We start from the raw sequence: 23,356 nt of genomic DNA on the forward strand, positions 1-23,356 counted from the left end.
CCTAACCTTGACATACTCCAATTCAAACAAAACCAAGTTAGGAAAGTTAATTCAAGTTCAATGTCACATTACTGGTGCTTGGCCCAAAAAGGATTAATCAATTTTGATCCATATCACACAGTTTCCGTAGAGTTTAAGCAGAAGAATTGGATGTAATGTTGCTTTTCTTCCAGTGTTCACACACTTGTTGCACACTCAACTTGTTGCAAAGAAAAAGCCATAAATATTCTGCTTTTGATGTGAAAACCTGATTTTCATTATTGTACCCAGCCTGGACCAATAAGAAGATTGCGTAGTGACACATATAATGTTGCAGGATTTCCTTTTACAAAAACAATTTATACACAAAGATCCAGTACGTGTAGTATGATCTGGCTACTGTCCCGTTATGGAAAATAATAATCTGTGCATTGCCTTTCTCTTTGATTCAGACTTTGCTACGAATCTGGGACTGCTTTTTCCTAGAAGGGCCCATTGTCTTGTTCCGATTTTCACTGGCCATAATGAAGATTCATGAAAACAAGCTACTGCAGGAATGTGACACCATATCCATCATGAGACAGATGAAGTCCATAGCAAAACTCAGCTTTGATGTCGAAGGGCTTGTTCAGGTAAGTATCTTCATTGAACAAAATTCTCTGTGAACATTAACCAGTGTAGGTCAAGGAGTGTTTATTTTTCAGTCTTGAATAATGGCGGTTGTAATTTTATGCCATTTTTGAGATCAAAGGCAAATGCTATGGATTGAATGCCAGGCCTACCCTAGTGTTCTGACAGAGCATATATCTTGAAGCCTCTTTACCATACATGTGCAGTGAAAGAATGGCTCACTGACCAATTGTGATTTTACAGTTTTGTCACAAGCACACAACGCGACTGCAATACAACAAGCGTGTTTCCATACAAACCAATCACTCATACTTACACCATACTTGTTTCTGGATCGAAATGTGGCAACAACGTTATATCCATCACGATGACGGGCAAACCAACTGAGGTCACTGACATCTTGAGAAATCACAATGGTGTGAACACCCAGACCTGTAGAACCGGCCATTGTGGTTAAGAAGTGCCATTCGCAGGTACTTTTACATGAAAAAAAATTTGACTCACACACAGGTTGCCTTTGAAGGCCTGGAACCGTTTCCAGAGAGGGACTTCATCAGCAAAAGACAGCAAATACACATGAAGAGACTGAAGGAACACTTTGGAGAGAGGGAGAAAGAGCGGCAGGATTTGGAGGAGGCGGAGAAACTCTGGCAGACGGCACAACAGCTGGAAAAGACAAATGTACAAGCCATGGAATGGGCTACGACTTACAAGCCAGGTATCTAACAGTGGAATCTTTATAAGAAATCTTTGCTATCATGTTTGGTGGCTCATATACATGTATTTTACATTAACTGTTCCACTCAATTATTCCTAAATAGATCCAGCCACACTAGTGTAAACAATGGGGTCAACCAAATCATACCATTCCTGCGTGGAATGTCCTGAGTTTTGTTTGACAATAGCAAATCAATAGGCTCCCATAGCTGTTCCTCTCTACCACACACTGCGATGGTATTTTTTCAATAATGTTCTCTATGCATAGGGAATACATGGTGAATATGCAGCTTTGAACTTTGAGTTGATTGCCGAATATACATGTACCTTTCAACCAACTAGGTTTGAAACAGTTCTATTATGTTCAATGTAGTTGTTGGGTCTGAATACATCTGGTTTTATGACGTCATCTGTTTATTGTCTTTTTGCAATCTAAGGACGTCTATGGATATGTCAAGGAAGACAAAATGAAGCTTGCATCTGTGACGTCAACATCAACACTGGTATCAAACAGAAGCTGCCAATACAGGTGAGTAATGATACACGGCTACCCTACTATGTGAGTAGGTTTTCACTTCACTTCCCTTACCCAATGTGTATCCTTCTACACCAAATGATTTGTGTGTACTATTTTTCTGCTGTTGTAGTTTGATTCCAGAGTGATGTGTATCACAGCGGTCAGTGAAGAGGTGGTCTTGCTGGGAACACTGTCATGGTACCTTTATGCTTACAGTACAAAAACCAAGTAAGAACTATTTTTTATTTCACTCTCCCTTTCATAATAAAAGAAGATTAGTTTCAGGGAAATTATGCTGTGAAAATAGTCATTGTTTCATTGAAGTGCATGTAGAAATCACCTCATGGACAAATATTCAGATTTTCAGTTTTACTATACTTTGCTGATCTTCTGCTTCTGTGGGTATATTTTAAAGCTCTTTAAGTAAATTAAGGTGTTATTTTTGTGATAATAAAAAGTATAGTTTTCCCCATAGAGTATACCCAGGGATGGCGGCCGTTTTGAATAGCAACTATCAGTAAAAGGTAATTTGTCACTTGAGTACCAAACATTTGCATGGTAATTTATCTCCAACTTATTCTTGATTTTGAAAACGAATGGTTGAAAGTTTTCTTGAGAAAAGTTTGAGCCAGTTAAGTCTTTCAGTATTATGGTACATAACAACTTGATGACACTCCAATCATCACTAGGGAGATAGACAAAAATAAAAATCAGTGAGTCTCTCAAAACTTCCCGTTGTTCCTGTGCAACTTGAAAAAATGAATATTTCTGAAAAATATTTTGATAATTGATTTGAGAAAAGGGTAAACATACACTGTATACGGAAGAAGCCATTTATTGACTACATGAGTTGTTATTTCAAAGACCAGGGAGTACATATCTGGTATGAAATATTCACTGAAATGGTCACAAGTGAGAAGGCTGATTTGTACAAACTTTATTTAACCTATTCAACACCCCAACATCCCCCCCCCCAATTCACTGTAAACAGGTCCACACTAACTATTGATAGCAATGTGTTTGGGCTGAACCATGGTGGTGAAAGGGTAATGATAAGTTTTATTCATTTGGAGCATGCATGAACAACGTTAAAGTGTACAAGTATGTTTCATTGGTTACACAAATTGTTTGATCATTAGACAACGACCAATGGTAACTGCTATCAGGGTCAGCCCTAACTGAACTAAATTTTACCACAACCCTGCTGTTTTATATGGCAAGAATGGACATCCACAAAGCATTTTACAATCTGTGGTTATCTTTGACCAGTAGCAGGCTGTTCATTTTGTCATTTGATTCTTATTACAAGCCACGTATATGGAATGTTGCGTGTTCCATAGGATTCAATGGTAACGTGTTGATGATGTCAAGGGCTGCGTAGTCATCATTTGACTGAAAGTGAACCGGAACTATTTCCTTCTTGACAACTTGGGGATTTAAAAATATTCAAATTACATGTTTTATATAGGAAATTTAATAAAACATTATGCGTAAAAAATTGATAAACCGCATGACAGGAATTTAAATATATCAATGTGCCATTTGATGATGTAAGTCCCTCTATTTTAACAGATTATCGTCTAAAATGGAAATAAAGCATATGATTATCAAAACCCAATTATTTTGAATGAAAACTTTGTCAGAGTCCTGTAATATAAACATTATAGCCCAAACAAGGGACCATGTACCCTTGGGGCAGGAGACCATTTGCCCAACATAAGGAGGGCAAATGGTCACTTACCCTTGGGAACATAGTCCTTGTTTGGGCTATAATATATATTATCTGCAGTTATTCAACCAATATGTAACAAGAGTTTAGTAGAAATGTGATTCTAACCTGAGTTTTTTCCCCGTAACATATAAAATAAAATGACAAATGTGTCTGCACCCACCACAGTGGTAGAATTATATCACAACTATTCTATTGCCATGAAATTCCACGGCAAAGTTTGAAATGAAAATGTAATAAAATGATACTTTAATTGGTCAACTCTGTTGCACATTGAAGAAAGTCAAGAGTAGACCTTTCAACACATATAAGTTCTATATTCATAATCACTGGAGACTTTTAGGAGACAAGAATGTTACATGTATATGATGATGTAATTCTAATGTTAACCTAATCTTAGGTCGTATGATGAGAATATTTGCTTTCTAGTGAAAGTAGTCTCTGGGCCGTATTTTCATGTCGGTTCCTTTGAGAGAGTACCACCAGCTATGCCATTTCTCCCACACGATGCCATCTGTCCAATCATCACTGCTGGTGTAGGGACCATTCTTGTAGTACAGGCCGTTCAGGTTGACATTGTAACCACGGCGATACCACCACCCTCCTTTCCACATCTCGGCGGCATTTTCAGCGGGGCTTTTGTCGTTGTCTCTGTCATGTGTGCTGAACTCGGCCCGGTTGTGATAGATCATGGAATCTCCCGCAGTTCCGAAGTACGATCCCAACTGAAGCCCATAGTTGTACACCTCGTCTTCTAAGCGGAATTGGTTGTAGACTGCAAACCGGCGCTTGTCTTTCCAATCAAACAGATCTATGCGCAGGTTGTAATTATTCTCATATGTTAGCGCATGGATGTGTCTGAGACCCAGCCAGTACTCGTGTTCAGCATCACCAAAACCGTTTTTGTACTCAGTCCAGTTTCTGTAAAAATCTAAAGTCCCGTTCACACGCTTTTGGAGTACAGTCCATCCGCCACCGTCCGTTTCCATGTCGCACCACACTTTGATAGGGTTACTGTTTTTGGGTTTGATGATGTACACGCCGCTCTGTTTAGCCGCGCCGTACTTGTACAATTCACTGCAGTCAGGGAAGTAGCACTGGTGATCTGTAAAGTTGGAAATGTGACATCAATTCATATCATTTGTTTGTCACTGGTTGTTTTTTCAGAGCCATCTAAACCCAATAATAATGTCTTGGTCGTATGATTTTGTTCAGATTTTGATGCAATTTATGTGTTACACATGACACTGTTCATACATAGTTAAGGCTATACATAGTTAAGGCTAATATTGTCGGCAAAAGTTGATGTTTTGTGCAAATTCTTCTAAAACAGACATGATACAGTATTTGTCCCTTATGCAGGTTAAAAATGGTACATGCACACTGTACTACTGTTGTCAGTATTTACAAATGACGGTGCAAGGTGTAAAAAATTACTAGAACGATGCTGAGGTTGCCAAGGTAATGTTATCAGAATAATGGTAACTATTGATATATCGTACTGATGATCAGACATGAGCTGATCTGGCAACGTTATTAGCAGAGTCGCATAAGGTCAGGAAGGGACCCAGTTTTAGTGGAACAGATTGAAATGAAGTTGTATCATGTCTTACCGTCAATGCTCTGTAACTGTGTAAGACAAGTGAGGGATTGTCCCAAGGCAGCACTTCTCTCATCCAGGTTGATTTCCTGCCTCCTCAAATGATTCAGGACCTGCTCCACTTCTTGAGTGCCGTTTTCGAGAGTCTCCAGTCTGTGCTCCAGGCCACTGAATGTCATAATACCCTTGTACCTGAGACCAGAAATGGTGTTGTTCATTTTTTCGAGCACTTCGTGCATTCCGTTGACCGTCGCCACGCTCTGGTTTTCTTGACGGGAAAGCGATGTTTGGAACGCAGTGAATCGCTCATTGTAGGTGTCGACGTTTGACTTAATCCTGTCTCCATCTTCCACCACTTCTTGGACCTGCTCCTTCAGTCCAGCTACGTCTTCGATCACGCTGCCCTGGTTGTGCTGTAGTGCGGTTAGTGCTGTGTTGATGCCGTTGAACTGCTCGTAGTTCTCATCCCTCATCAGCCCTGTGGTCACGTCTAATTCCCGTATCAGGCTCTGGATCGGCTCCAGCCGGCTTGATAGGTCACTGAAGTTATTCTGTAGCATTGTTGTCACGTCCATACTCGACTGGATTTGTGCTTTCAGTCTTTCAATCTGATCGTTTGCTGCTCCGAGATCTACATCTTGCTGTTCTACGCGTACGTCGTGTGTCATTTGCGGTGCTTGCATAACAGTTACATTTAGTTTGTCTTCAAGCATTTGATGGGCAGTGACAAGCGTGGACATCTGTTGTTGTATTGCATCATAGTTTCGTTTAGCGCTGATGACAACGGATTGAATCCTGACAACAGCCTGGGCCAGGCTGCCCAACCGCTTTCTCAACTCTGCATTTTCCACCTCCAGCTCTCTCACTTGGTGCACCACATACTTCTCAGCCTCCCACACCTCGATGGCTTGCTCAAAGTCTTCCATTTTCTTCTGCCACTCATCGTTGCTCTGCTGTAGAGAGTCTTCCATGAGGTCCTCCAGGATCCGAATCTGTCCGCTCTGTCTCCGGTCGATGGTTTTCTGGATACCCTGGAGCTGCTTGAGTGACTCTCTCAAGTGGTTGAGTTGCCGCCTAACACTCACGCCATCAAGGTCAAGGTCAGCCTCAGATTTTTCTGCAGGAGGCTTTTCAGTCATTGCAATATCCATGTCTGCATGTGTTTCTTCAGCATCCATTTCATCACCAGGTTCTTCTGCTTGGCGTCTATGCCTGTGGGAATGGTGCTTCGCTTTGCTCTGCCTTTTGCTATCCAGGGAAGTCTCCACGATACTCACCATGGAGTCCACAACGCTTTCCAGCACTTCATCTCTGCACTTGTCTGTAAGCCAGCCCCGCACCACACCTGACCCAGCGTGCTGGTCTTCATCCGGGAGCGCCTTGAGGTAGTCACAGTGCTTCATCTCACCAGAGTACGCCACTTTCGCTGCCATCAAAACAGCCACTGCTGCTAAAAGCAGTGAAGTCCTCAGCCGTAGCATTGTGGTGAAGTTACCAGTGTCTCAGCCTTCAGCGGAATGGTCCTTGGCAGGGACACGCAGAGCGTATTTATACAAATGTGATGTGAACCTTGAATTCCGCTATCATTATTGATGACCTAGCCTTGCTGTAGGTTATCAATGGATACAGATACTTCCTGTCATTGTTTGCTCAGTAACTGTGGGTCAGATCAAGTTTTCCAGATCACCGGGTCAGATCAGGTCAGATCTGGTTTTCCAGGTCACCTTGTCAGTTTATATACACCTTGGTTAGTGATTTTTTCCGTACATTTCTTTCTGTATTTGATTTATGAGATTAAAACACATGCAATAATTGTTTGACTAGTGTATGGTAAACTTTATTGAGTGGCCTGCACTACAAAATTTGCAAATGTTGGTTGTTTAGTTTGTTTGAAGATTGCCAACACATACCAGTAGCAGTTGTATTTATATATTCTATATCATTATCAACAGAGAAATGTTATTTAGCAGAGAATACATGCTGCATGGTCAGGAAAACACAATCATGGTAGCTGTGGATATGTTGGCCTCAGCATTTGTCTTTTCTGTGCTGATATGTACTCTTCCAAAGGCAAAGAGTAGTTGAAGTTCTCGGGAGGGTACAGCTTCTAAGAGTAATGGTGCATTATACCTGTACGCAAGGAAGGATATTGGTCAGAAAAATTTGTAATGGTGGAATGCCAAAAATAGGGTTGTACTACATGGGCAAATTTTTCTTTCTTTTTTCGGAATGCAGTTGTGGGGGGGAGGGGGTGATGGAGGGGCCATAGCCCTTGTAGTGGCGCGACTGGCACACTGTACTTTTACGTAACGGGCTGAGAACTCATTTTGGTAGACTACAAAATACAGTTGACCTCATGAGAAACACAGGCAGAGATAAAGAGAAGGTCAAGGTAGATTTGTTGTGATCTGATTTGAAATAATGGCTTTCATTAAAGTGGGTAAGTAAACATCCCATAATGCAGTGCTACCAATCATCCATCACCATCGTGTCATACTTACCCCAACACACTATGTGATTGACCTCTGCTGACAATTCCCAACGGGTCAGTGATAAATATCAGAGTATTTGATGCTAGGATGGTTTTCTAAAGGTAATTAGTGATTCAAATATCACAGAAAGTTTTCAATTTTTCACTCAGACTTTCCTAAAAGAAGCTTTAAAACATTTGTCTTTCACAGTGAAGATTAAAAATATCAGATGCTGCTGTGTAAATTATCGGATTAAAGAAACAAAGTAGTTTGTACCTAAAGCTTACCGATATTTGAAATTCAAAATGGCGTACACTGTGTTAACTCTATGGAGAAAAGACAAATTTTCTATTTTACACAAGAGCAAGGCAGTTGAATCTTTATTCACTCTATGGGCTTCAAATCACAAAGATTCCACACTACTAGCAGCACATCAGAAAAGTGTTACATGCATATATATAATAAAAGATTTATTGCTGTGCTCTCGCTGTCGCTCGTAACGTTTGTAAATTACAAAAAAAAATGAAAATTTACGAAAAAAAATACATGCCCAATCGGCCATTTACGAACAATTTTGTTATTATTGAAGCCTGATTTTCGGTCAAGAATATGAATACCGGGGAAATACTGTCATATCTCGTCTTTCAAAAACTACTCTACCCCTATCATCGGTGCATCGACACATGGACGGGCTTTGGACTTTGACCTGTGCTAACATGAGCATGCGCGAAAAGGTTTCAAGATCCCCGGGTCGTGTACTCTCATACTGGTATGTTTCGGTAGTTTCGAGATACCCAAATCACTCACATGCTGTCAACTTTCCGAATGGACGCGGATGAAGCGGATCGAGGGAAGCGGGCAGTTACAAATGCTTCAGATAGATAGTATCCTCAGCTGGGAAAGAAAGTTGGGCATAAATACGGCACATGATATGAAAAAATTGGAAACAATGAAACCGCAGAGAAGAGATCAAGACATTCAGCTGGAAAGACAGTCAAACTGCAGTCCGGACCGCCCATGGTTGAACTATGTACCGTACCACAAAGTGTTTGTCTGTACACGGAGGTGGAAACGAGCTGGAAATCTTAGTTGTCATAGATTTGTCATTTGACGATCTGCAGATTGAATTTTTTTCTGTGAACTTGCCAATTTTAATAGGTTTCCTTCAAAATATTTTACAAGAAACTGTCTCAGCAAATGTTATGAATACTAATAGTTTTCTTTGATGATCCAAAGACAATGCTGTGCACAGTCCCAAGACGAAAACGTTTATCCAGACAAAAAAATAAATGACGATCATCTGCAGCGTTTTAAAAGTATAACTGTCTCTAAGAAAACATTAGCAGGATCACCAGTCTCAGTTTGCGTACTTAAATTTGCTGTTATAATGAGACAAAATTTGTGCAAAACCACAGACTGCCAAATGTTCTGATCAGTGGTTGTTTTAAAAGAATTTTAGAGGTGAACATGGCATAATGACTGGAGCTACCAAGAGGCACCACCTAACACCAATGGATGACATGCATACTTTCAAAGTAACAGAGTTTTCCAAATATGAAAAACAGGGGAGAGATTTTCTTGCATCTAAAACTTGTGCAAACACTGATAATATTAATGACCACTTCATAAATTAATATATATAATCATCAAGCACTGACTACACACACAAAGGGAGTTACGATTTCTGTCACAATATACTTGAAAATGTTATGTTGTGTAATAAAGATCGATTAATTGAGTAACATTCATCGGCTGGTTGACCAAAATGACACACTTTATTGAAACAAGGAAGAAATTTCAATGTTACAAGCACTCATGACCCATGATGTACTGTGTTATTCAATGGATCTTTTGAAAATGTGTATCAAAATATGAGTGTTCATTGTCAAAAAAAACTAAAAAGGAATTTTTCACTTTCCTTTGTCTATAATGAAATCATTCATCATTTCTATACCCTTAACATCATTTATTGAGTACCAGAAGTGCTTGTTGAAAAAGGGCGGGCTCAGCTTTACATAATTTGTGCTTACTAATTTATTTTGAACCAAATTCGTAAATTTACTAACAATTTCGAAAGGCCAGGGAGAGCACAGTTTATTGTCCCCAAAAACTGACCCACAGGTGAACTTTACCTTTGACAGAACTAAGGACTGTGTAATATGAATTCACTTGTTAGTTTTTTGGTCTTTTTTTCAAGCATTTCTTTGAAATTGCAAGGAATAACTAATATTTCTCAAGTTTTACATTATTATTGGTCACTGAATTTCGTACATGAAGTCGTGACTATTTTGTCGTAAATATAATGGTGTGTGTTAAAGTGAGGCATAAACTACATGTATACTATAGCATTGAACACCTCAGTGTGAATCATCATAGTTGGGACTATCTAATTGTGATTGGATTTGATGTATTGTTATGCAAAAATTACTTGGACCTGAATTAAATGCATAATTGAAACAGAAGTCGAAAGTTAGCAATTTACATAGTCTGTGTGGTATACTTACCTACCAAGAATGCATGATTGAAAGAAGATGGCGTAGTAACTTGGTAGTATGACAAAATAATAAAAGAAATTATGTACAAAAAGTTCCATATTCTAAAGGATTTATATACAAGAAGGAAAGACCTGCTTGTTGTTTCCCAGAATAAATGGTATTAGGGCAACATTAATTTTCTAATACAATGTGATGTCTCCTTTTGCCACTGTACCCTGCGTTATAGTTTCCAAAGTACAGCCTTGCAATTGAAGATGACTGGATGAAACCAATATGTAAGCAAGTACAGTTGTTGTGTAGTAGGTCTGTCCATTTCCAGTTGTGTTGCTTTGACTTCTTTGGAGCAAGTGAAGGAAGGAATGTTACAGGCTGTAACCCTGGCTGCATTTGATTTGAATGTTTGAATGTAGAATATTTCATTGACTATACAACACTTCTTGTACATGTGTGCACCCACAGATGGCATACATTTCGTAAGCATGCCTCATTAAGCTGTTCCCTAATGCCTCTCTCTCTCTCTCTCTCTCTCTCTCTCTCTCTCTCTCTCTTCAAATTCAGGTCAGAATTGTGGTGTCTTCCCATGCGGGATACAGTGCTCAGCGTAGCATACAATTATTACAAGAAGACTATTTACGTTGGTTTAGCTGATGGTACACTGGTTGTGTACGATGTAAGTATTCGCTAACCTCGCATATAATCTTCTTCTTTATCAAGTCATTGCTTTTTGGCTGGTGAATTTAGTCATTGGCCAGCTCAAAGGAATGGCCAACCAGTGGTTTTGGATGAGAAATGTTGATAATGACAAGTTCAAAGAACTGGTGGGCAATATGTGGAATATGGAAAACCAATATGTTGCTAAGGAATTGTATAGTACATGTAGTGACAGCCAAAGATACACATGTACCGCATACAATAAAATATTAAAGGTAATATGCAAATGAATGAGCGCCCTCTTTTGACAACTTTCTCAACCAGCTACTCTTTTTATAAATCTCTCACTTTAACTGACTGGTGTTGCAATTTACAACAATCTTGTTCCTCATTTGCACAATATAAGAAGCTGCAGATTGATGTGGGGCTACAATTACAACATTCCAGTCTTCAAGGATACATAAGATTGCCATGATTCTTTCAAGATTTCTAGTTGGATTATTTTATAAACAGACAACCACTGAATACAAGAGGTATAATGTGGACTTCAATGTACCATTACACATTGTATTGATGCATTGTCTTGCTGAATGACAATTTGTATCGGGATGTAATGTCAAAAATTTGTTCATCATATATATATATATCACATCCAAAGGGCCAGTAATGCTAACTTTCGATAATTATTTCCATTATTCTGATTTTGTATGTCACTTGCAAATTATCATTGTAATCCCAGGAGAATGTTGAATCACCTGCTATCTAGCTTGTCAACATAGGGCCTATATGTGTAAAATGCACTGTTATTAATATTGTGTTATTCCAGTCCAGACCAGATTTCACTCATCAACAATGTAACAATGCTGTGTACACAATGTACAGGCTGAGTTGACAAGCTAAATACTGTGTATCTGAACATGCTTTGGGAAGTAAAACAAGAAAGTATGGTTGACATTAACAAAAATAGAGATAAAAATCATCAAAAGTTAGCATTACTGGCTTTTTTATACTCTGAGTACTGAAATTTTTCCTACTAAAATTTCACATCTTATCAATTGTTATGAATTTTTCTGTAATTTTTTGAGAATTTTGGAACAAATGGACATTAAAGCTTTCAATGGTTACAGTTTTTGACCAAAATTTTGGGAAATATCTGAAAAAAATTGTCTAGGTCTGAAAGAAAGTTGCTGGCTATGTTTTATTCTCTAAAGGCAACTGAAGTTGACTTTGGCACTCAAAGGGTTAAATCACGAAATGCATAATACATTCAACTTGTCCCAAGTATTGAATTGAATTTTATCAGGTAATTATATTTATTAAGATTGCTTTCACTATAGAAAAGAAAATATACATGTAATCTTGGAACTGAGGGTTTCATGATTGCCAGTCTGTCCCTTCTGACCCTGTCTGGCTCAGTGATAACAGAAACCATGGGTCACTCCATGACCGTGCAGAAACATTCTTAAAAGCTGTGACGTAAGCTGCTGTCCAAACAATGATCTGTGCGATGTCACTTCACATACACTAGTTCACAATACTTTCTTGTTGGCTTCACAGAATGTGAAATCTATCAAGACAGCGCCCTCTAAGGACAATATGTTGTTTCTGTCAGTCAGTACATATCCCATTTCCTGCCTCCTTGTGTTTGAACAACAGAGGCAGCTTTGGTGCTCGTGTGGTAATTTACAACTGGTTTTGAACAGTGGGTAAGTGTGACCTAGACAGCTCCATCAAAGCAACGGTTATATGTTGTTTTTGATCATCATCTTTCATTCATATAACCCTTTCCCTGCCAAGTCCATATTTCACCATCAGGTCTAGATGGTTAAAATTCATGAAACACAACATGTTCCATAAGGTCTATTTTAACATAATACTGTACATTGAGAACTGTTAAAAACATAAATACTGTAAACTTAATTTTTTTTGACTAAAAAGATGCTAAAACAGACCAAGCCAAGTGGGTGAAAATACATCATGTTTTGGCTCAATACCGCTTTTTACTGACTTGGCTGATGGGGAAGTGATACTATCTGGCAGGAAAAGGGTTAAAGGTGGTCTCATCATCAGTGAAACGCCTCTCAATCACTGCCATTTTCACATTTTACCATCATCATCAACATACAGTATGTTCGTATTCATTATGCATTCGTGGGAAGATGACTGGGTTTTTAATTATTACATGCCTTGTATATCGAATGTCGCACGCTCCATAGGATTCAATGGTAACTCGCCGACGATGTCCCAGACCGTATAGTCATCATTGGACTGAAAGTGAACCGTAACTATTTTCAACTTGACAACTTCAGGATTAAAAAAATGATCAAATTACATCTTTTACAAGGATATACGTTTTTTAGAAAATTATGTGAAAAAAATTCAATAAATTGAATAACACTGTTGATTAAAATATATCAATGCGCCGCTCGATGATGAAAATCGTTCTTTTTCATCAAAAGATTTTCTTCTGAAATGGAGATAAAGCATAAAATTGTCATTTGTACGTAAACCAACAAATTTTGAGAGAAAATGTATGTCAGAGAGGCATGTAATAAAAACATTGTAGCCAAATCACAGGACAATGCATCCTTTGGGCAGGAGACCATTTGCCCTCCTTCCTTTAGGCAGACTGTCACCTACCCTCGCACACATAGTCCCATGTTTTGACTCTAACATATAATGTTGACTGGTCACTTCATTCGGAATAGTTCATGCAAAAGCTGACACAATTTGCCCTTCATGGTGGTCAGATCAGAACACAGTAGCACTAACAGTCAGCTACTTCCACTTAGATCAGATTGCAAACACCAAACATAAAAGCACGCAAGTATAAATGGTCATGAACACCTTTTCAAGTCTCAAGTTTGAATATTGTGAAAGTCATTGTGACAGACAAATCTCTGCATAGACAAAATGTTAAGGATGTATCATTTGATATGCCCATACTGACCCTAATGGTGGACAAAATGGTATAGGCTGAAAAGAGATATGTTCACTGTGCCTCTCCATTCCTCATCAAAGCGTCCTGTGCTTTCTTCATCAGATGTCTGGACATCATCAGTGGTTTTGAAGTGTCCAGCAACCGATGTGATCACATCTCCAGGCTAGTGTACAGCACGTCAGGAATCTGGATAGCCATCCGAGGTACTTCACTGCTACAACTCTGGGATCCCAGGACGTTCATCTGTTTGTTGGTCTATGACATAGCCAGTAATGCTCAAACTATGATAAATAAGGTATGTTTCAAAATTTCTCCCCTGATGTGGCACATGTAAAAATTGCAAAGCATATAGTGTGTGTGTATAGATTGACATACCGGTACTTGTATCAGTACTAAGCAAACAAACCCAGGAAATAGCTGTTGAAGGTATATGTGGTACACGCTTCAAAATTGATATCTTTGTTCTGACTGTCAGTAAATGAAGCTTGGAAGCATTCCCTTCGGAAATCAAGAAAAAATCAGGGTTCACCGTGCAAAATTTGGTACCAGAGAAACAAATTACACAAATTACTGACACTTGAAATTCAAAATGACTACCAACTTCGACTGGGGGGAAAATTAAATTTTCTATTCCCACTAAAATTAGCTGATGAATACTGTGATTACACCATGAGATTCAAAATGAGCCCCCAACAAGTGGGTGACCAAAATAGTATTTTTTTAAATTTCGAGAGTCCAAATATCTGTCCCAAAGGCACATTCTACCTGAAAATATTTTACGTATCGGTGTAAGTTGTTATGGATTTGCATTTTAGGTTTAGAGGGAAGGAGTGTTAAAACTGACGAATTTGCAGAATAACATAACAAATCTTCTAGACCAACATATCTATCTGTTCATAGTACCTGACATTTGAGCTACTTGACAGGTTTATATACTGAATACACAAAACAAATCAATCGGAAACTTACCAGAAGCACAAACTAGAACAGTACTTTTGTATAGTAGGTTACTGATGGTAAAAGAAATATGAAAACAGTCAAAACTGTTTAAAGTATGGTAAGATGAGAGTCTTGCACACAGAATATAGCTTTGGCTTGTATTCATTTTATTTTTTTTAAATGTGTTTTCAGAATGAAGACAGTTACTTCAATGTGTCCAGGGTAACCTCTCTACTCTTCTATGGCAACGAGCTGTGGGTTGGCAGTGGGGATGGATCAGTCAGCGTGTACAGGGTCAAAGATCAAAGGTCACCACCACCTCATTTTTCCCAGCTGTCACTGTCAGGGGATGAGGTCTTCATGAACAATCCCCGGAGGGTGTCCACAAAGAGTCAGAGCATGGCGTTTCTGAACTGTCCGGCTTCACCGACAATGGAGGGCGATCCCATCCTGCAGTCATGCCGGTTGCCAAGGAGTCTTAGCTTTGCGGGAGACTATCAGAGCCCAACAGGGTTTCGGAAAGACGGCTCTCGGAAATCGGGCCCTCACTACCGGAAGTGGAGCAGTCAGGATGACAGCGATGTCATTCATGAAGAGGCAAAGATGGATGAGAAAGAGCAAACAGGAAAAGGGAACGCAGAGAAAGAAACGATTGACTCACCTCTGGTATTGGAAGATGTTATACCGGACTACTTTGCCGTGCGCAATGACACAAAGACAGTGCGAAGCCAGAACAGCTTGTCAGCTGATCCAGTCTCTTTGGAATTACTCTTCAAGCATAAGCAGTCAGATAACCCAATCAGATGTCTAACACTCACAAGGTGAATTCCAAAGTCTTTCTGAGTCACTCTTTATGTAGAGATTGCTCAAGTTATCATTAACCAATAGCATATGAGTTTCTCGTTTGCATCTGAGGGTACCGCATACTGGTTACTGTTAACTTCTGCTGTGTGAATATCACTATAGTCACACATATACTATAAAGTGGCAGCAAAACTTTGTTTGTCAATGAATTGATATCTTTCCCTCACAGCATGTAATACATGTACAATGTACATGTACACCATTGAATACAATTGGTATCTTTCTACACACAATGTAATACTATTAGTCTCTTCCAGCTCACCATGTAATAGTATTGGTAGCGTCATTAACACCATGCAACACTATTAGTATCTTGCTTGACACCATGTAATGCTATTTGTATCTTCCTTGACACCATGTAATGCTATTGGTATCTTCTGTGACACCATGTAATTACTATATTGGTATCTTCATTGACACCATGTAATACTATTGGTATCTTTATTGACACCATGTAATACTATTGGTAACTTCCTTTACACCATATAATACTATTTGTATTTTCCTCCACATCACTTAATTACTATGGCATCTGCCTTCACACCATGTAATATTATTTTTATCATCCCCTCATGCCGTGTAATACCATTGATATCTTACCATCTCATGCAAATACTATCTTCCATACTTAATAGGAAAGAAAATGATGAGCCTCGGATCATTAGCTGTGCTGGTTGCTACGGTGATGTGGGAGACATTCTGGAATGGAGATACAACAGGGAAAAGGTATGTGATTTCGATCTTGTATTCATCAGTGTGTTTCAGTCTTTCAAGAGCATAAGTTTCAATTTAGTATACGAGAAGTTGATCAGTTAGTGTTCTGGTTGTAATATTCTTTCTTACTTTCATAAACAGGAGGAATGGTGTCAGGACCAGGTGACAGAATCAGTCAGTTAACAGTCAGGCTCCTCTGCTGTCAAATATTAAACAATGTACTAACCAAGGATAGTTGTGACAGACTAAGCACAGTGGACTTCAAGGGTGTGCTATAATTGGTCGAAATTCAAATGACACACTACAGTTGCCTGTGCCTGGAGATGCTTATCTACCCATGATGATTGAACTTGAACATTGATCATTCTGTTTCTAATTGGTGTTATAGACTAGATTTCTGATCTTGTGCTAAGTGTTTTTACTATGAAAATTGTGGCGTACAACTTGCCAATTACTGAGTGTTGAAGTTTCCTGTGACTGCCATGAAGCCATTTTCTCCTTGATATCAAATCTGACATTAAGAACTTCCTTTTAAAGATGAAGATGAATCAGTCGTGATGAGGTTGCTACTGTGAAAAGTAGAGCTACAATGAACTGGAGAACATTAAAGATGTATTGTCTGCCTAAAGGTAGATTACATTAAAGACACACTCCCTTCTCACAGTGAAATAGTAGAAGAATAAAGATGTCCAGAATATGATCCTTTGCACTTTGACCCCATTTTAACCTTTGAAATCATGCAGAAATTTTCGTCTGAGGCAGGTGCAAGGGGTTAAAGATATACTTCTCACTCTGAGCTAAACTATGTAGAATTATTCCCTTGAGCTCAATGCAAATGATTGAAATCTTACAGAAGAATATTATCAAGTGTACTTCTTGCTCTCACATTTTCTGGAGTGATTTTCAGACCAAAATTTGTAATATCCTAAATTTCCTAGATAATGCTGCATCTTAATTATCTGCAAGAGGAGAAGGGAAAACAATGCTTTTTTCATACTATGATTTTTTTTTTCTCTGTCACTGAACTATCGTACAAATGTGCTAGTCTTCTATTCTGAGAATAATCTGTACATATTTATTTAAGAATTACGTTTTATTTATTTTTCATAGATATTCTTTATTTCAAATATTTTATTTCAGTCCTTGATACAGAGTAATGTTATAATTGTATCGAAACCCCCGTGAATTTCATTCCATATATTACAACTATTCATCCAAGGACCTACCATTCCAAGTTAGAGGAAGTGACCAAAATGTATGCTTTATGTAGGGCTTTTTGTTTGATCAAGTGATTCGCTATGACAGACTTTGTTGGGGCACTGACATTTCTTATTCAGATTACTTGCTTACCGAAAATTTGAATATATCCATATAAGGTAAAAATATCCATGTATGGTAAAAGAGGCGTGTCACCCATGTCCAGTGACACCAACAATATTGTTGTGTACTTTTTCCAAGCGGAAATAAGTGATTTGCTAATAGAGATAAAAGCTATCTGATTCCTTTAATTTAATGTGCCTTGAGTACAGATATTCAAACTCTCAAATTTCTTCAAAATTTTTCTGGTACACTTCTTATTTTGGCTCAAAATGAAGTTTGTACTGTCTCATTGTTGTGAAAATTTAAATTTCATATTTGCCCGTAGAGTTAACAAAGGGATGGTGGCCATTTTTAATTTCCTTTGTCATTAAATTGTAGGTGATGTGTTTCTCTGGTACCAAAACTTGCACATTAATGGTATGATATTTGTTCTCGATTTTGAAACAGAATGGTTTAAGATTCTTTGAGGAAAATTTGGACAAAAAGTTAACTTCCTCAACTTATTACTAATATGATGAAGGACATGTCTGGTCTGTTTCTAGAATCACCTGCTTATGGATTTTTGTGAATTAATTGCCTTTTGTATTATTATTGTAGAAATTTAATCAGTACTTTCAGTTTTTTTTTGGGGGGGGGGGGGAGATGTGCATTTTATCTGCCAGCTTTCTGTCATTTGTACTCTAAAAAGATAATTTGTGAAGATAAATTGTAAAGTAGTTGTAGTAGGGTTACAAGTTGGGGGAATTTAATCATTGAAGCTTTCATTTTCTATAGGTAAGGTTGGATGGTTTCTAAATATGAAGGGGAGGGGCAATTAATTGAAGCTTTATTTTCAGATTCCTTTCATTTGGGACAAATTGCCAGAGGTATTTTTTGGAAGCAGATGATATTATCTGTAATAGAACACCAGGTTTTGTGCATATTTTGTTCAGTGTTTTGTAATGGTTTTGAAAACTGCACAAACATCCGCCAATAACGTTAATGCTCAAAAAAAACCTTGTACCTGGTGTAGGGAAACTGGATCTGGTAGAACTGTTTCACATTTGTGCGATTTTGGCCCATACTCTAAACCATACAGTTTTGAGATGGTGCAAAAGAACTGAAACACATTCCAACATACATCACGGAACATATGACAATGGAAATTTTTCAATGCTCAATGGTACAGTCAGATCATGATTTCAGCTGCGAAGAGTGTCAAAATTGTGATGCAGAAGTATAAGATAGATTTTACTTTTCTTGGGCAGTAAGGAGGCAGATTCTTCTCATTGTTGACATTAAACCATGTTATCTTTTCTGTGCATAAAACATAGAAATATTGCAATGTGAGATTATACAAAGCTTGAATGTTACATCACATTGTATCAAGGTTTTTCTTGCCAAACACACAAGCATTTTTGTTGCTAATACCAGGATGTTCTTATTGTGCAAATAAATTTATGGCCAGTTCAATAATAGTGTGCTGTGCAAAGATGAAAAAAAAAACGGTCAGTAAGTTGTTGGCAGCATTGTACTTGCTAAATGACATGCCTTTCCCAACTTTAAACTTCCGATATAAATTCAGAGATTTTACTTTGAAGGGGTAAAAGAATTTATAGACCAGGCCACCTATTGGACCATTGATGGTTGTTATATGCAAATTTTGTAAAGAATAATATAGTACTGTATGCTAATTTGTAAACAAACTGTCAGATGCAATGTGGTGACTTGACTGGCAGCCGTAAATTTGGGTGTTGTAACATAGACTGTACTTGAACCATTTGTCGAGACTCCAACCGAACAAATCTTTTGTCATCCTAAATTATGAATGTTGTAAACTTGAAAAAAAAAGAAAGAATGAGCAGGCATGTTTTTCACAAAGGAGGCTGAGATGAACTCATAGTCAATTGCTGCAAAGTAATTTGCTATTGAATGTAATGTAAGTACACGTGATTTTGTTATCTGGGAACATATTAGACTCATTCTGTTCACTCACCTTTGATTTGATGTCCACCTTGCCGGAGGAATATAAAATTTTGCTTCTTTTGTTGGGAAGAGGAGGCATTTTCCATGGATTTATTATAATTGTTAATTCACTGGTTCATATGGTCATATCATTCCTGTCAACAACACCTTTATCACAGTGTCTCTGCGCTAGGAATATCAAATAAAGGTTTTGTATCTTTGTAGGTGCTTTTGTCACTTTGGCATCCGCTGATCAGTGCACTTTGGTCTTGGGTAGTTATTTAGCCTGTGGTCGTTATATAAACTGATTTGTGTAATCAGGTATGCCAATAACATGTTCAGTTACTCACATCTACCTTGAGCTGTGTTTAAGTTACACAAAGTACTCAGAACAACTGTTCACAGGGTTTCATCAAGTGCCATACATACAGTGTGCAGTATACCTCAGTCACATGTAGTTAGGTTCAGGACTTCTGACAGCAGAAACCCATAGGAACATTATGTCCGGATAATCACTCCCCAGACCTCAATGAAATACTTGTATATGTTTTCAAATGAACTACATACCTGTCATTCTGGTACATTAAAACCACTCCACAGCAATTGATCCACAATAATTTGAGTTTCTTTTCCCAGTACTTTCTTCATATATATATATATATATATATATATATATATATACCGGTATATAATATAACCGTACTCTCTGTGCCCAAGTTCAGAGGTTGCCATAAAGCCATTATGGTGATAACCGGGAGGGCACATTGTATACATTTTGTATATATATATATATATATATATATATATATATATATATATATATATATATATATATATAATATATATATATATATATATATATATATATATAAGTTGGAGATGTCTATTTTATGTGTCATGTAAAAATTTACATAGCAAAATTAAGATTGCCATTGATAAGTATTGCCAAAGCTCTGTTGTCAAATATATCTGTGATGAAATGATGACTTAATATCATGAATTTCGGCTTGTCTTCCTTATGTTCATCTTGAGATTTAAACTTTCTCCCAGTATGGACCACCTCCTCCAGTGCTATCAATGTGGTTAAACCTAAGTATGGTGATGAAATAGATCAGATTTTGTCAGTGATGTACATTCCATTCTTGAACTGGTGTTGTTTACATTTGAGTTGGTTAGATCTTGATCGTTGATAGCAACTTACCTGCTACTCATAAATTTTGTTGAAGAAGCTCTCTTCTGCTAGCTCAGCTGTTCGCTGCACAGAGTAGTTCCATTTTCCATTAACGATGGCTAATCCTGATGTTCAGTCCAAAATAGTCCATTGTATTGTATGTAATTGAAAGCAGTTAACTGACTGAGAGTATCTGCTTATTTGCATGAAATGAAATATATTACGGGAGAGTGTTAACCACATGTTTTGAAGAGAAAAAGTTACCGCAAACAATGTGTCATTTTCATACAAATATTACAGCCTTGGCAGAATGTACTACAAGAAAAACGTGAATGTGTAGATTTCCTTTCACATTTTATCACCATGAAGGTAGTTCCCAATCGTGTTGTATCCAGCTAGATAGAGTTACAGCTCTCTCTTTGTGAGATGTTCAAATTGACCATGTAAACACTTTATAGTGACCAGCAGCAAGACTTCACCAAAGTTGTGGACGATGTACGGTGTCAATGAGAGTTTTGTCCTTTTTAGTCAAATTCCACATATCATCTTTGTCTGACTGCTGCTCTCTACATGAAATTCGATCATGTATTTTGAAAAGTAAATTATGATTTATGTTACAATTATTGTAGATCGCTGAATGTGGAATATTATTTCAGAGCAACAGTACTCCAAGACGCATTGAGAAATTTATTCTACAAGAGGTTAATAAAGAATTATTATGCACAACAGAACTTGTCGGTGAATTAACTTTTTTACACTTTATAGAAATGGACTGTGGTGATTAATTTAAAAAAATGTTTCAGACAGATTTTCGTATACGGTATTATTTTTCCATTTCTGTACATATTTTTCTCTTCGATGAGTGTATACCTGTGCCTATCCTGTCACCCCGAACATATTAGAAAATAAAACGGAAATGCAAGGTTATTTTTAAGTAACTTTATATTCGCATATTTGAACCTAGCTTGATTTGAATCAAGTCCATCCCACCTTTTTAATTTGCAATAGATCTTATAATCATAGCTTGTACTGGTGTCACGATGCTATGCACAACTAACCTGAAGAGCAATTTTTGCGAAGTAAGTCAGAGGGCGCTATACACGCAGTCTCTCAGTTTCCATGTCTATGCTGAAGCATTGCGTTTTGAAAGCTGCGTTACTCGCAAACAATGTTGGACTCTTATTACAATACATCAGCATTGTGTTATCAATGATGAGCTCAAAGAATCATGACGGTCCTGTCACACTTCGAATTGCAATAGTATAAAGTTAGGTAAATCATTAGGATGTTCTGTGCGCCACGGTTAACATTCTTGAAATGCGTCACTACTTTAGCCTCAAAGAAAGATTAAATTGCACCTTTGCTATAAGTTTAAGAAGATCCAAAACTTGACCACAGCACTAAACATCCCTTTCTTTGTGTCCTTCCATTGGTTCATTTAAACTCAATCGGGCAACCAAAAGAGGCAACAAAGTGATTAAGTTTAATGGGCAATAACTGCAATATCATTATGATATGTTTTGCTATCACAGGGACATTTTTATGCATCTCGAAATAGAAAATGTTAACCATACCAACACTGCGCGTATTATTATTCAATAGGATAACCTTGGTGATCAATTGCTGACAAATGGATTGCAGTTAGAACCATAGGATAGTATAGTATAGATAGGAAACGATTGAATAAAAATATGTCTGTCCGTCTGGCAACCGCTCACCAACAGTACATACGCGCCTTCACCATTTTACGCGAACCGGCTAGTATCGTTTGCGCGATGTATTTCACATCTTCCGATGATGACTCGATCCGATTGATGTCAATGGTCTGTTCGCGAAGCTTCATAAAACTCTGTGCTCCTACAGACAATAAAACACATTTGAAGACTTGAAAGGAGTTATTTCAAAGGGGGAAGCGGTCGTTGGAACAGCGGCCTATGCGATTTTCTTGTTTATAAACAATGTATTTCATGCACGATATGTAGTGATGCAGCCATAGACCTTGGAGAACGTTTCTCGAGGGTCTATAAATACCTGAACTTCATCAATTGCCAGAGTACCTTGGATACGGTGTTTACATCGGTCGCATTGGTCCTATACGACCTTTTAGCACAGTTCCGACCACTCCCACCTTTAGCGCACTGTGACACTTTCTTTTACCTATCAACGGTTTATAAATGTTGCTGAAGAAATCACTTGTATTTCACCATTTAAAGCCTATAACGTGTTTTCTTTTCAATAAGTACAGAGGACATTTGAGTACAAAATAAATTTCATCTCCTACAAACACATCCGTCCCGTAAGCCGGAGGAGAAGGGGGAAACTTGGTTCTGATTTTCTTACTTTTTTGTGCCCAGGGCGGGCCAAACAGTAAAGCGCAAAACGCTACGACTTTTTCTTTGAATGGTGTCAGAAGTTTACATTTTATCGCAAGCTTGATAACATTCTTACTGCATTTTCCATAAACGATAGGTCAGATCAAACTGAGAGCCAGTGTTTGTTCAAAAGTTGTGCTGGTAATCGAAAACAGAGATCAAAAGTGTAAGCTTTAGGCCAAGAGTTCATCAGAGTTCCTTGGTCGAAAGTCAACATGAGGTGAAAAGGGTAAAAGACACGGTACATATACTGAAAACACAACTTTCGAAGGAGAACGAAGGACCTGAATGAATTGAAATGT

At 38.0% G+C, this 23,356-nt stretch overlaps 2 protein-coding genes across 3 annotated transcripts in view; one reads left to right on the plus strand and one right to left on the minus strand.

Annotated features, from left to right (window-relative positions):
• The window catches only part of LOC139114371 (TBC1 domain family member 2B-like), a 47,235-nt gene extending 27,848 nt beyond the window's left edge, over positions 1–19,387 (plus strand). For both annotated transcript variants that reach the window (XM_070676055.1, XM_070676056.1), the window contains 10 exons: positions 432–611; positions 1,120–1,327; positions 1,764–1,855; positions 1,974–2,071; positions 10,697–10,808; positions 12,347–12,495; positions 13,833–14,025; positions 14,862–15,490; positions 16,169–16,259; positions 16,389–19,387. In XM_070676055.1, coding sequence (XP_070532156.1) covers positions 432–611; positions 1,120–1,327; positions 1,764–1,855; positions 1,974–2,071; positions 10,697–10,808; positions 12,347–12,495; positions 13,833–14,025; positions 14,862–15,490; positions 16,169–16,259; positions 16,389–16,430 — 1,794 coding nt within the window. In that variant the 3' untranslated portion in view covers positions 16,431–19,387. The remainder of the gene's footprint in view (positions 1–431; positions 612–1,119; positions 1,328–1,763; positions 1,856–1,973; positions 2,072–10,696; positions 10,809–12,346; positions 12,496–13,832; positions 14,026–14,861; positions 15,491–16,168; positions 16,260–16,388) is intronic.
• Positions 2,663–6,739, minus strand: LOC139114372 (angiopoietin-2-like). Its single transcript, XM_070676057.1, has 2 exons — positions 5,186–6,739; positions 2,663–4,677 (listed from the first exon to the last, which is right to left on the minus strand). Exons 1-2 carry the CDS (start codon positions 6,651–6,653, stop codon positions 3,998–4,000), a joined length of 2,148 nt encoding a protein of 715 aa, XP_070532158.1. The 5' UTR covers positions 6,654–6,739; the 3' UTR covers positions 2,663–3,997.
• Positions 19,388–23,356: the final 3,969 nt, after the last annotated feature.

This window comes from Ptychodera flava, chromosome 16 (assembly GCF_041260155.1).
Source record: "Ptychodera flava strain L36383 chromosome 16, AS_Pfla_20210202, whole genome shotgun sequence".
Lineage (NCBI taxonomy): Eukaryota > Metazoa > Hemichordata > Enteropneusta > Ptychoderidae > Ptychodera > Ptychodera flava.